The 13,397-nt window shown below is 45.1% G+C and overlaps 1 protein-coding gene across 2 annotated transcripts; it reads left to right on the top strand.

The window, feature by feature from the left end:
• The first annotated feature begins 17 nt into the window (after nt 1-17).
• SIK1 (salt inducible kinase 1) lies at nt 18-13,188 on the top strand. Of its 2 annotated transcripts, XM_015643125.2 has the most exons (13): nt 20-260; nt 1,071-1,187; nt 3,819-3,882; nt 4,081-4,242; nt 4,534-4,658; nt 4,773-4,896; nt 5,827-6,050; nt 6,284-6,433; nt 7,029-7,151; nt 7,405-7,630; nt 8,315-8,590; nt 9,113-9,344; nt 10,121-13,188. In XM_015643125.2, exons 1-13 carry the CDS (start codon nt 108-110, stop codon nt 10,545-10,547), a joined length of 2,403 nt encoding a protein of 800 aa, XP_015498611.1. In that variant the 5' UTR covers nt 20-107; the 3' UTR covers nt 10,548-13,188. The 2 variants fall into 2 exon arrangements, with proteins under 2 accessions (XP_033367759.1, XP_015498611.1); XM_033511868.1 differs by lacking the exons at nt 9,113-9,344; nt 10,121-13,188 and having other exon boundaries at nt 18-260; nt 7,405-7,634; nt 8,315-8,448.
• The last annotated feature ends 209 nt before the right edge of the window (nt 13,189-13,397 follow it).

The following is a 13,397-nucleotide window of genomic DNA, read 5'->3' as shown; positions in this document are numbered from 1 at the left end:
AGGGCCGGCGGAGCGGAGCGCGGCTGACGGGCGCTGCGGTGCCGTGTCCGTGCAGGTGCCGCTCGGATGCTCCCGTCCTGAGGCGCTGCCCGCCCCCCGCCTGAGCCATGGTGATCATGTCGGAGTTCGCCTCGGCGCCCGCGGCCGCGCACGGCCAGCAGCGGCCCCTGCGAGTCGGCTTCTACGACATCGAGAGGACCCTGGGGAAAGGCAACTTCGCCGTGGTCAAGCTGGCCCGGCACAGGGTGACCAAAACGCAGGTGGGTGCGAGGGGCCGGTGCCGTCGGGGCGCGGGGAGGGAGCGCGGCGGCTCCGCCGAGCCCCGCGGGCGCTGCTGCCTTCGCACGGCCGCGGAGATGCCGCGCTTCGCGGGGACTGCGACTTTTCCCGCTCGGTAGAATTAAAACTCGGCCAGAATACGGGCAAAAATTCCCAGCCCGGCTCCCGCGGCTCTGAGTGTTACTGTAGCTTCGTTGAGTTTCTCTCAGTCGGCTAAAAACGCACTGCAAATCAAGGATCTCTTGAAGACTTCAGACGTTTTGGATTTTTGTTTTTTGGTTTTATTTTGGTTTTTTTTTTCATTCCGTGCTCTTCAAGAACAAAGAACCTGGGGTCTTATTTGCAGAAATATTTTTTTTCCTTGGCGTGCAGCCGTATTTATATTTCTGGTGCATGTCAAAGTCGTCTCAGTCACTACAGTAAGAGATAGTCTGTTACAAGAATCTGTTTTTCACTGGCATGGGACGGATTAAAAGATTTACGGAATCCTGTCCAGTGCTAATTTCTGCAGTTCTGTTCGCTACCTTACGTGTAATCCTTTGACGTAGAAAAGAAAAACGAAAACGTTCTGTGCTGTGAATTCTGTGCGGTTCAGAAAAACAGAATCAGCTTTGTCAAGTCTGTGCTTTAAAAGCTACTTTAAAAGCTACTTTACTTGGATTTTGTGAGTGGTGTGTTTGTACGGGGGTGTGTCTTTTTTTTTTGTCTTTTTTTTTTTTTAAGGTATCTTAACAGTGAGAGTACCTGTTTTGTAATACCTGGGGTTATTTTTTTATTATTTAAATTTGCAGGTTGCAATAAAAATAATAGACAAAACAAGGTTAGACCCAAGCAATCTGGAGAAGATTTACAGAGAAGTTCAGATAATGAAGCTTTTGAATCATCCCCACATTATCAAGCTATATCAGGTAAGAGTCCAGCTTTGAAGTGCAGCATGTAGATAAAATATGCTCATAATCTTTTCTGGCATGTAATTTTTAAATCTAATATTTGCAGAGAGATTGCATATTGAACTACTGAAATACTTTTTGTAAAACGTTTGAAATAAACTGTGTTTCTTCAAAGTCATTCTTCATTCTTTGAACAAGGTTCTGGTACATTAGACAGCTTTTTTACAAAGTGCACTGTAAAATTTGCAGTTGCAACCAGGCTGACGTTTGTTTCAGACTGAGGAACAGGTTATCTGAACTTCTGTGATTAACTTGCCTTTCCTATCTCCTCTCCTTTTCCCAGTTTAGAGGACTGGAACTTCTTACGTGCTTTAGATAAGAGGAAGACTTAAACTCACGTTGGGTGGTAGAGAAGGAAGCACTAAAGTTGAGTTTGCCTTAAGCGGAAGGGATTTAAAATCACCAACAATTAAACCAAATTAATCTTAGGTAGAAAGTCTAAGTGGAAATTTAATCGAAGAATTGGATTAGTGAAAAAGGAAAAGGTGGAAAATGTTGGTCTCTTAGAATATGTCAAAAATTACCAGTTTGGTTGTTTTGTTGCAGTTTGTGTAGTTTTGAAAGTGAATTTTAAGTACCTTTCCCCTGCAGAGTTTCACATCATGAATTTTGATTTAGATTTGTTCAGTTTCTGCACTGACAAATATTTTTAACCGTAGGAACAAATGAATGTGTTGTGCAGAAAGCAGGATCGCATTTGTCTTGTGAGCAAGGACTGCTTTGCAAATTCTAAATGTTAGCTCTAAGTAGCCTTTGGTATAAGTTCCTCTTAATCATTTAAATAATGCCATGTGGATTTAAGGTGACGGAACAGTTTGGGCTGGAAGGGACCTTTAAAGGTCACCTGGTGCAAGCCCCTGCCATGAGCAGGGCAGAGGTATCAGTCTCTCTGGACCTGTCTAAAAGGGCAGAGGGGAGAAAGGTGGAGATGGATGAAGCAGCAGGTCTGAAAGTCTGTGTGCAGTAATAAACACTATTATCAGCTGTGATCTTACTGCTGGGCTTGTTAGCTTAAAAAAAAAAAAAGAAAAAAAAAAAAGTTTAATTATAATTACCATGTAAGGCTGAAGAGCCAGTAAGACAGGTGCTTAGGCAAGGCATTCTTTTAAAAGACCTTGACACACATGAAGGGTTTGTATTTATAGTGTTACCCATCATAACAAAAATGATTCTGTGTTAACAGCTGACGTCAGGGCTGCCCATGGGGCAGTATAGGACATACAGAAACATGCTAACAGTTCGGTTGAGTTCATTTCAGTGGAATGATGTGGGTGAAAATACTGTTTCAGAGCATTTAGAAAAGCAGGTTAAATTCCATCTCGTTGAACCACTTCACTTGATGCAGCAAATGACGTTGGTAGGGGACCATAATTTCTTTTCAGTGAAGTTTTCTTTTCTTTGTTGTTGTAACTGATGCTTTACCTGTTTGGTAGAGGCTGAGAAGCAGGGATGGAATTAGATGACATACCAATGTAGGGTGTGTGTTCTTGTATTATTTCATCATTGTTTTAGTTTCAGCACCGCGTCTTAATTTCATCCAGCTGGCAACTTTCCCAGAACACTTTCCTTCAGTTTTTTAAACTGGGAACCTCTCTTCCTTTGCTCCTTGTTTGTTTATTTTCATTTTGCGTCTGTGTGTACTTGTAGCGAGGGGAGGGCAAGAGTCTTTGAAAAAGGTTACGTGTTGGGAGCCTGGAAGTTACAGCCTTTGAAGTAGATTTGAGGCTTTCTGGATTGTTAACTTGTTGTGAGCCTCCTGCTTCCAAAACAAAGTATCTGCCCTGTGAGAGGGAAGTGTTTCCAGGGAAATGTTGTATTCTGAAATCTGAAATGTAACATTTCAAAGTTGTGCTGTGGCAACTGAAGACGAGCTTGGAAATGCTCAGCATCTCTCATTCACCATTTGGATTTTAATTATTCTTTTCTGTTTTCCTGCAAAGGCAAATCTTGTGAAATATCAAAGCAAGTTGATACTAGATTGATAGGCAATATATTGACAGTTGTTGATGTGCATCAAGCAGTGCTGTTGCACAAACAGCAGCCTGTTATCACTTGCACAGGAGGATCCCCATGTCCCAGCCAACTCTAGACAGGAGCAGGGGATCTGATACCACTTCTTGCTTTGTCCAGTTTGCAGCTATCTCTGCTGATCTGAGCCCTCACTAGCTTGAAACAACTTTGGATAAACTTTTGAGTTTCTTTGCATGTTCAAAATATGTCACTTTAATTGTAAATCTATATATGCATATGTTAACAAAAGAGGAGCATATGAAATTATCTAAACACTCATCTGCTCTCTTACAGAGATTAGGTAGCTTGGTAATGGTGAGAAGAACAATGGCCTGGGAAGCCATTGTACAATGTAGGCACATAAGCCTTGATTTGTTATGTTTTTCATTATCAGTTTGCTTGGAAAGAACTCTGTGGTGCAAAATTAGATGCTTTTACTGCCAGCTGCTGCAGCAAATATAAATTAGAACTGATATGTTTGAGAATTCACATAGAAAAACAAATGAAACTATAAAGCTCTGCTTTTTTCTTTTTTTCTTTTTTTTTTTTTTTAAATTGTGTCCTCTTGTGCCTTCACAGGTTATGGAGACAAAGGATATGCTGTACATTGTTACTGAGTTTGCAAAGAATGGAGAAATGTTTGGTAAGTCTCTGACTGAGCTCTCAGTTCCTTAGATTTAGAAACCATGGCTTTAGTTTGTCATCCCTGAGTAACAGATATATTCTAATTAAAAACCCAGGCTCTTCTGTTGCCAGCTGTCAAACAGCAAGTGCAGCACCTGCAGGATTATGAAAAATTTGCTTGGGGTGTTTCTAAATCCTCTGTGAATTTGTCTCACAGATCACCTGACCTCCAACGGGCACTTGAGCGAGAGCGAAGCACGGAAGAAATTCTGGCAGATTCTCTCAGCAGTGGAATATTGTCACAGCCACCACATTGTGCACAGGGATCTCAAAACAGAGAACCTCCTGCTGGATGCTAACATGAATATCAAGTTAGCAGGTAACAGGAAATGGGAGGTCACTTTATAAAGAACGTCAGGCATGTTGCTTAGACATTGGGTTTCCCTAGGATGATCCTATAAATGTGTTTGTGTTGGTGTAAGTGAAAATAAAATGATAGTTACGGATATTTCTCAGAACAGATTTTGTGAACAGAAGGGAAGAGCTTAAATGAATGGGCAGAAAACAAAGCAACACATCTGTTCCTTTCTCTCCATTTTCTGCTGCTTCTGAAATATTAGTATGTGGTTGAGTGTTGTTATCTTACCCCAGATTTTCACCTTTATTTCAGACTTTGGCTTTGGAAACTTCTACAAGTCGGGAGAGCCCCTCTCCACTTGGTGTGGAAGCCCACCCTATGCAGCTCCAGAAGTTTTCGAAGGCAAGGAATATGAAGGACCTCACCTTGATATATGGGTGAGCTTGCTATTCCTCAGAAACTGCGTTTCACACTTTGTGAGGGTCTGTGGGCCTTCAAACCCATTGTTTTTCCTGGAGTCACTCATGTGCTGTGCTGTTTTCTCTTGGCAGAGCCTTGGGGTGGTTCTGTACGTCCTTGTCTGCGGTTCTCTGCCTTTTGATGGACCCAATTTACCAACTCTGAGGCAAAGAGTGCTGGAGGGGCGGTTCCGCATCCCGTACTTCATGTCCGAAGGTGCTTTTTTTTCAGGTCCTTGATGTTAGAACAGGTGCTATAAAGGACTAGCTGTCCAGATTGCAGCTGGCAATTATTTTGGTTTTATGTACCCAGTAGTTTCTGCAGGGCAGAAGACATTTTCTTTTCTGGAATCTGCTTTGTGGTGCATCTAAAAGGCTGCAGTTTCCTTTCTTGGAATATCCCTATAGCTTACAGAAATACTTGACTCCCTAGCTGGAGAAATAATCGCTCAGAAAAGAGAAAACAGGATTTTAATGAGACTAGCCTGCAATGCTGACATAGGTGTAGTTCTCATAAGTTATTTTAGCTATGCAGAAGGGGTGTACTCCAGAGTGGCTGTGCTGCCAAGGGGAGCAGGAATAGTGGGACTTAGCAGTGTTTCCTGAGAACTCCAACAGTTTCTGATGAGAAACATGAAACTGAAGAGTGTTATCACCTCTCTCTGATTTGGTTTCAAAACCAAATGAACGTGCCTCTGTCGTCACGTGGAGATTATCTGCTGAAGTCTGAAGTTTATCAGTTACAGCCATGAACAGCTCTATTTCCTGGTTATAAGTAAATAATCAGTGTAAGACCAGGAACCTGTATGTGATGGGGTTCTATACTATATTCTGACCTATTTTATGTGGATGTAATGCCATTAAACCTGCATCCCCTCAAAACCAGCTCTTGTACAAGGTGCAAGGCCACCTGGTATCCAGTACAGCTTCATTTCCTCTAGCGAGATGTTGTTTCTGTGATGTATGTGGGCATCTCTTGTGCTGTCTGGAATATCTGATAGTCAGATCAGGCATCAGCTGCTCCCAAACCTTTAATTCATGTCTTCATAAGCATCTTACACTGCTGCTGGGAAGTGCTCAGAGCAGTGACCTGGGGCTGAGCTGGTTTTTTTTGCCCCTTGCTCATGAGTTTGTCTTTGCCACGCAGACTGTGAAACACTAATCCGACGGATGCTGGTTGTGGACCCAACCAAGCGGATAACCATCTCCCAGATCAAGCAGCACAAGTGGATGCAGGCTGACCTCTCCCTTCAGCAGCAGCAGTCCTTGTCCTTCTCCATGCAAAACTACAACTCCAACCTGGGCGACTACAACGAGCAGGTCCTTGGGATCATGCAGACCCTTGGCATCGACAGGCAGAGGACCGTAGAGGTGAGTTCTTGCCCTTTAGATACATCTTCAATGAGCAGCAGAGTGCCAGTGGTGCAGTCATGGCTCATTCAGTGACTGGCCTTGATCTGGTGTCACAGCATAAAATCTTCACTGCCTTTCTGGATTTTGCTTGGTTTTTTGACTGTGCTACTCTGAGCCCTTAGGTGATGAGTTTTGGCTGCTTACATCCCCAGTTACCTGTAACTCAAAAAGGCCCTTCCATTGTCTTCCAGTCTCTGCAGAACAGCAGCTACAACCATTTTGCTGCGATTTATTACCTGCTCCTGGAGCGCCTCAAGGAGTACCGGAGCAGCCAGGTGTCCGCTCGGCCGGCAGCCGGCCGGCAGCCGCGGCCCAGGAGCTCCGAGATCACCAACGCTGAGGTGAGGAGAGGCACCTTTGCATCTGCTTCCCATGGAACTGCCAGGCTTCTGAAAACCAGTTCTGATAGTGGTGCCCTCTGACAGGACACAGCCTGCTGTTCTTCAGCAGGAGGCTGAGTGAATATTAATGCCCTGTTTCCTAGGAAGTGACCGCAGGTCATGGTCCAAAGAATAGTCTGCCTCCAGTGCAGGTCAATAATGAGCCACAGGATTAGACTTCTCATGGAAATCTGCCCTTTTAGGCATGGCTTGGTTATGCTTCTTTGTTGCATATCCTGTAGGTTCCTCAGAAGTACTCTATGAGTCACTTAATGTGTTTTTCTGACATTCTTATTATTTTCTTCGCCCCCACCCCCTTTAAAGTGTGGTTTGGGTGCCTTTGCAAATTGCACTTCCAGTTAAATTGCCTAACTTGTGAGGAGGAGTTCTGTGTTTGTGTTGGCATTGATGGATTAGCTTTGTTCATTTTCATAGAAAGCATGAGGAGAAAGCTTGCAGGGAAGGTGGCTCTGAAATTCTGTGACTCTCCAGTATCTGAAAAGTCACGTGGAACTGCAGTGTGTGTGATGGCTTCTGTGCATCGCTCTCTCTCCAGATGCCTCAGGACAGTCTCACTAGTGAAACCCTGCGATCATCTCTGCTTTACCAGCAACCTCAGAGCCTGATTCAGCCATCCTTGCAGGCAGAAATGGACTGTGACATAAGCAATCCACTACAGGTTGGTGTTCCCAGCTAAACTCTTTGTGTTGCTTTTTTATTTTTTTTTTCACTGTTCTGCCAATCCACAATAATGGGGCTTGTGGCTTTTGTTCTCTTCCTCCTATGTTTTGTTTGGCATTTGGGCATAGTGTCACATACCCCCTCAAACAATATTCCTTCTGAAGACATGCCACAGAATTGTGGAGAGTACCAAAAGGCAGTGCAGAAATAAGGAAAAGGCCCTGAAGTCTGTGATCTGACATGTTTTCCAGCCTGTGTTCTTCCCTGTGGATACCAACTTCAACGGGCTCTTCCGGAACCGCTCCATCTCCCCAAACAGCCTGCTGGAGACCACCATCAGTGAGGAAGTGAGGCAAGAGAAGGAGCTGGAAGATGAAATTAAGGCATATGACCACCCCATCTGCATCCCTAGCAACACCAGCAGGAGGCACACCCTGGCTGAAGTGACCACCCATTTCTATCAGCACGTCCCTCCATGTAAGTAAGTCTGGGAGAGATGAAGGGTGTCTGTAGGCAGAGGAAAAGAGCAGAGAAGCAGTGCCATAGAGCCCAAATGCTGAGGGAGAGTGTGCTGATTTTACTACCTTGACTGGGGTAGGAAAGTCTAGAAAAGAGGCTTGTACTCTGCCCTCCCCAGTTCTGTCTCCCTACAGATAAGCAGGGCCCTTAGGGAAGAGAAGTTGTGCTGCTGTATTTCACCTAGATCTCTTCAGAGGGGAGCATGCCCACAGGGAGGACACTAACCTGGTCTGCTTGCTTCTGCTGTTGTACTGGGGGTGGGGAAAGTGCCCGAATTTGACAAAAAACACCTCACTGATTGTGTTTGGTACATACCCAGACCCTGTGAGCCAACTAAATAAGCACAACTGTTCACAAAACAATCGTCCTGGTTGTGCTAAAGTAATGCTATGTGCCTGATCCAGCACAGCCTGGTGATGCTGGCCAAGCCCTGCCAGCTGGACAGGAGCCCAAACTGAGGTTATTTGTTGATGACCCCTTGCTGGAGTCAAGCCCTGGGACAAGAAGAGTTGCTGGACACCTCTCCAGCTTGAGGCTGTTTATTAGTGCCAGTGTAGGTGGGCAGAAGGCTCTGATGTCATGTTTGTTCCTTTCTGTACTCATCTTGGGAATGTTCTTTCTCTCCTTCCTTCCCCTCCATAGGTATAGTCATTTCCTCCTCTGCCAGCCCCACAGAGGGAACTAGCTCAGACAGCTGCCTTACTTCATCTTCAAATGACAGCTCAGTGGCCCTGAGCAGCTGTTTGGCAGGTCAAGTAATGACGGGGAGCCCGGCCACGGCGAGGATGACGTCGCCTTTCCTCGCTTCCCAGTCTGACGCTCCCGTGTTACAAGCCCAGGGCTGCATGGGAGGTGCTTCTCTGCTGCCTGTCAGCTTCCAAGAAGGAAGGCGAGCATCTGATACCTCATTAACTCAAGGTAATGTCTTCCTGGCTCTGTTGATGAGGAATTGCACCTCCCAAGAGCTACTGGGAAAGGGTAGGGTGCAGGGAGGCTCGCTGTCCATAGTGTTGCACTGAGGCTGGACACTTGGATATTTTGCTTCTTGTGTTCACGGGCCCTGAGGCAGGGTGGGATGGCCTGGGGAAGGTGCCTGGAGGAAAGGTTCTCAGACACTGATTCAGCCTGCCCATGGAGATATTTCTGCTGCCGTGAGTGGGATGGCAGGCTCCACCTTCCTCCTAAAATATGGGGTGCACAACGTCATGATTTCTCTCTGGCTTTTCCTACACCGTGCACGTCCATCTGCACAAGGGTGCAGCTGTCCCAGTCCCTGTTCTGTTACCTAAATCCTGCTCTGACCAGCAGGCAGAGGGTGAACTGGAGTCTCTTCCAGCCCAGTTCTCACACCCAGGAAGGCAGTGCCCAGAAAGGCTGATCTGTACTGTAGGCAAACGCTGTGGAGGATTAAAGTGCATTTCTTTTCCTCGTGTCCCACAGGCTTGAAGGCTTTTAGGCAGCAGCTGCGGAAGAACGCTCGAGCCAAGGGGTTTCTCGGCTTGAATAAAATCAAAGGCTTTGCTCGGCAGGTGTGTCAGTCCTCCTCCTCTCGGGCAGCAAGGAGTGCCATGAGCCCTTTCCAGCACACACAGCCCAACACCTGCATGTACAGCAGCAGCGGGAGCAGCAGAGAGGGGAGAAGCCTCCTGGAGGAGGTGCTGCAGCAGCAGAGGTGAGGGAGGAGCTTTGGTGTCTTTTCATTGGGTTTCCTTTGGGTTAAGGGTAAGCAAAGAGGGGTAAACACGGCAAAAGAGGTTGGGGGTTTGGTCACTGGGGGTTCCTGTCCTCCATCTTTGCTGTGTGGCAGTGGGTAAACTGCTTGGCTTCTTCTGTGGCTTCCTGCCCTGGCACATGTAACACAGGACGTGCAATTCCACTCAAAAATCTCTATGTTCAAATATCTGGAGGTTGCTGAATTGAGAAGCAGTTTGGTAGTGTGGGGGAAAACATTGCTTCTCCCTACTGCAAGCTGTGTTTTTCTTTGTTAGTTTTGGGAATGATTTCTTTCCTCCTCTGCCTCCTCCTGTAATTTTCCCATGGCAAGGAAGTGAGACCTTGTAATTTGGAAAAGTTACAGCCCACAAAGGAGGCACAGTTCCAGTGGCCTCAAATGTCATGTGTGGTGGCACCTCTTCATTCCCATAGAAGCAAGATGGAAAATTGAGCTTCCGGTTTATCTGCACACATTGTCTCTAGAACATCTATTATTAGGTGGCCAAATTGTGACCAGATAAACTTGGTTGTGATAGTTGCCCTCTACAGAATGAGGGAAAGCCTGGCACGGGCAGCTTGCTCTGATTGTACTGGCTGGGGTAAGGAGAGATTTGATAGAGAGAAGGAAACAAAGGGGAAAGTTATGGTCAAGGTTAGGGGCAAGATTGGAGGGAAAAGAACATGAAATTATCCTAGCAATGCAAATTAACCTCTTCCCCCTTGGATTTTGTTCAGAATGCTCCAGTTCCAGCATCACCAACTACTCCAAACAGCTTGTCCCCAGACATCCCAGACACCCGCAGCAAGCAGCATCCCCTCCTCTGACGGGCCAGGTACCTGCAAAGCCTCCAACTCCATTCTGCTGTCGGAGCTGCAAAGAGAGAACTCGTTTGAGCTGGCCTTTGCTGGCAGCAGCCAGCTGCTCCAACCTCATTTCTTCGGCGTGAGCGTGTCCCCGGTGTCGTCGGCCGCTCACCTGCTGGACACTCACCTGTACATCAGCAGCAGCAGCAGCGTCCCCCCGCTCGCCGCCACCTTCTCCCAGCAGCAGAGCTTCTCCGCGCCGTCCCCGAGCTACGACGCCGTCACCCTGCAGCACGGGGACTGTGAGATGGAGGACCTGACTTCCAGCCAGCTGGGGAAGTTTGTGCTGGTCAAGTGAGAGCTTCGGGCCGCTCTCGTTGCGGGGAACTTTCACCTCTGTTCCGTGGCTGGCTGGCGGCGTGGGGACGAGTGACTCTCAGAAGCAATAAATTTTGAAGTATGTGAAGATGCTGTCTGGCTCAGAAAGCTGGCAACTTTGTAGGACTGAAACAAGCAATATGTATGTCTTTTTGCTTCTACTATTCTTGCACTGAACAAATACGAATAGAAACTGAATTTTTTTTTTTTTTAAAAGGAAAAAAATAATGATGGGGCAGATGGGTGGGGCATTTGTGGGGGCAGGGAGGGATGTGGTTGGGGAAGAACTCTTCGGTACTGTACTCAAGTCAGACCAATACAGCTCTGCTGTTATGCAAGATTAGCAGCTGTCAGAAGTGGTGACACAGCAGGGAGAGGCTTTTCAAAGAAGGGACCAGAGCCTCCCTTTTTCACAATATTCATTTATGGGTTTGTGAAGATGATTACCTCTTTTTTAAAAAAATAAACAGAAAACCAGTGGCATGCAGCATTATGCATTCATAGGAGACAAAAATGGAAGCATTGCCATTTGTTGTTTTTCCTTTTCCCTCCTGTTAACACTCATTTTATTTAAAGGAACCAACATCCCCATTCCACACCTCCCAGATACACATACTTTAAATGAAAACTGTGAACTTCTTGCTTGATACATCAGCTGGAAAAGCTCAGCAAGCCCCTCTAATTAGTACAGCAGCAGTAACTATTGGAAATGTGTCCCTTGATAATCAGGATCTAAATTGCATAATGCCTGGTCTTTTGCAGGGATGTTTGGGAGTGGTGTGTGTGTGTACATACACACAGGTGCACACATGCCTATATTTTGTTGGTCTGGGTAATCTTTAGGAATCTTTTTATAAACTCTTAAGTTTGTTCATATTCTTGCCGAGGCACTGAGGAGGGGAAGCAGCAGCACCTGTGGGGTAATGGGAAGGGTTTTCTTTCTAAAAAGCCCTCCTGGAGGTTGCCTACAAAGTTGCCTGAGGGGTATTTCTTAGTGCTGCACATTGTTATTTCCGCTGCTAATTATGTTTTTATGCATTTCATTATCAGGGTCCAAACAGAACTGACTCTTGGGGAAATGTGCAATATTGAGGTTATAATTATATACTGACAAAGACAAAAGGAATAGGCTAGAACAGAATTCTACTCTAACAGAGTACAGCTTTTTCTGAACAAAACTGTATTAAAAGTGAGTAAAACAGCACAATCTTTGGGTGTTTGTTTTTGGTTGGTTTGTTTTTTGGCATATTAGCAAAACAAGGTTTTGCATTAGATAGGTGTTTTTGGTATGGTTTTTAATGCTGTATATGTATATAAATAGGAAGCAGAAAACTATATAACACTAGTTATTTTTTATATTTTGTAACATGCTTCTGTTGTGTTTCTGGTATAAACCCCAACTCCCCTCCTGAGGCAGACCATGACTTCTGTTGCTGTCAATAGAGGTTGTGCTGAGGTATAAAGGGGAGGACAGGCTGTGCTCCTCCAGACATGAGCTGGGGAGTGCATGCAGACTTTGGAAAGCAGGTGAGCAGACAGTGAGACAGCTTGGCTGGGAGCTGCCATCCCAGTGTCAGAGCGTGGCTGCGTTCTGGCTAAATGCTTCGAGGACCCATCTCCCTAGTGTGACACAGGGTGCCTTCAAGTTACCTTGGCTTTGTGCAACCTGCAGTATTACACATTTGCAAATAATATAGAGACCTGTTCTGGGGGGTTTTTTTTGGGTTTTCTTTTTTTTTTCTGTTTGGTTTGTTTAGTTGTTTGTTGTTTTTTTTTTTTAAGAAAAAAAAAAAAAAAAGAAAAAAGCCAAAGATTGCCCGGGTTAATTGGTGGGGGTAGAAAGAGTTGAAGATGTCACGTGGCTCTGTCTGTGGCTCTCCATAAACAACCTCTTTATCTGTGTGTTATATCTGTGTCTCTGTATCGGTGCATCTCCAGCTTGCCACTGCTGCTCCAAGATCTGGAAGCTTCAAAGTGACAGAAAATTGCTCGAGTTGAACTCCTGTTAATGAGTGGTGCCTTGCAGCAGAGAAAACACCAAAGTCTCATGCTCATTTGTAGTGTGGGTTTAGAAGAAAACAAACAACCAACCCCCCAAAAAAAGAGATTGCATGGAGATGGCTGGAGAGGAGGGCAAGAAGAATCCAGCTTGTCACAAAGCAGCACCTTGGCCTTCAGTTTTGTAAGGGGTAGCACACGTACTTAAACCACAGAACTTCCTCCTCAGTTTGTGTTTTGTTTAATGCCATGGATCTAAAGGCCACAGATTCTTTTGTTTCCTGTCCTGAGCAATGACAAGCACTTTACTTTCATAGTATTGTTTTTTTTTTCTTTTCCAATTGCTGTAGAACCTCTTTGGAATTATTGCTGGAGCAGAAGAGGTCATTTTAAAAAGTCTGGGTTTTTTTGTAGATATCTTGACAGTGCTGTTCTGCAGACTGCAATGCAATAGGGTATTTAAAGACACTACATGACTGGTTTAATTGAGATGTATAGTTTATTTTTTATCATGACTGAACAATCATTTTATTTCTTATGTTAAAATGAGAGGTGTACACCAAAATGATTAGTTGATGTGTTTTATTTAATATTTAAATAAAAAATGTTTTAAAATTGTTGTCCCACATGTGATTCTGTGGAGTATCTTCACCCAGTGCATTTATGACTTGCATAGTCAAGACTCATTTTCAAGCCAAAGTCCGTAGGACATTACTGACACTTTCTATTACATCCTAAATGAAGAGGGATGGCGGGCTCACAAATCTGATAATGGGATATTGAGCCTTTTGCTGGTAGGCAATCTGTCTGAATTTAACCCAAGACTGTGGTA

This window comes from Parus major, chromosome 1 (assembly GCF_001522545.3).
Source record: "Parus major isolate Abel chromosome 1, Parus_major1.1, whole genome shotgun sequence".
NCBI lineage: Eukaryota > Metazoa > Chordata > Aves > Passeriformes > Paridae > Parus > Parus major.
Note: the sequence above shows the minus strand (reverse complement) of the source record. Positions and strands in the feature narration are given on the sequence as shown.

Excerpts from the sequence above, each read along its gene's own strand:
- SIK1 (XM_015643125.2), top strand. The coding sequence starts at position 108 with ATGGTGATCATGTCGGAGTTCGCCTCGGCGCCCGCGGCCGCGCACGGC. Across the intron at positions 4,659-4,772 it reads GACCTCACCTTGATATATGG|AGCCTTGGGGTGGTTCTGTA; the intron begins GTGAGCTTGCTA and ends TTCTCTTGGCAG. Across the intron at positions 8,591-9,112 it reads TGATACCTCATTAACTCAAG|GCTTGAAGGCTTTTAGGCAG; the intron begins GTAATGTCTTCC and ends CGTGTCCCACAG.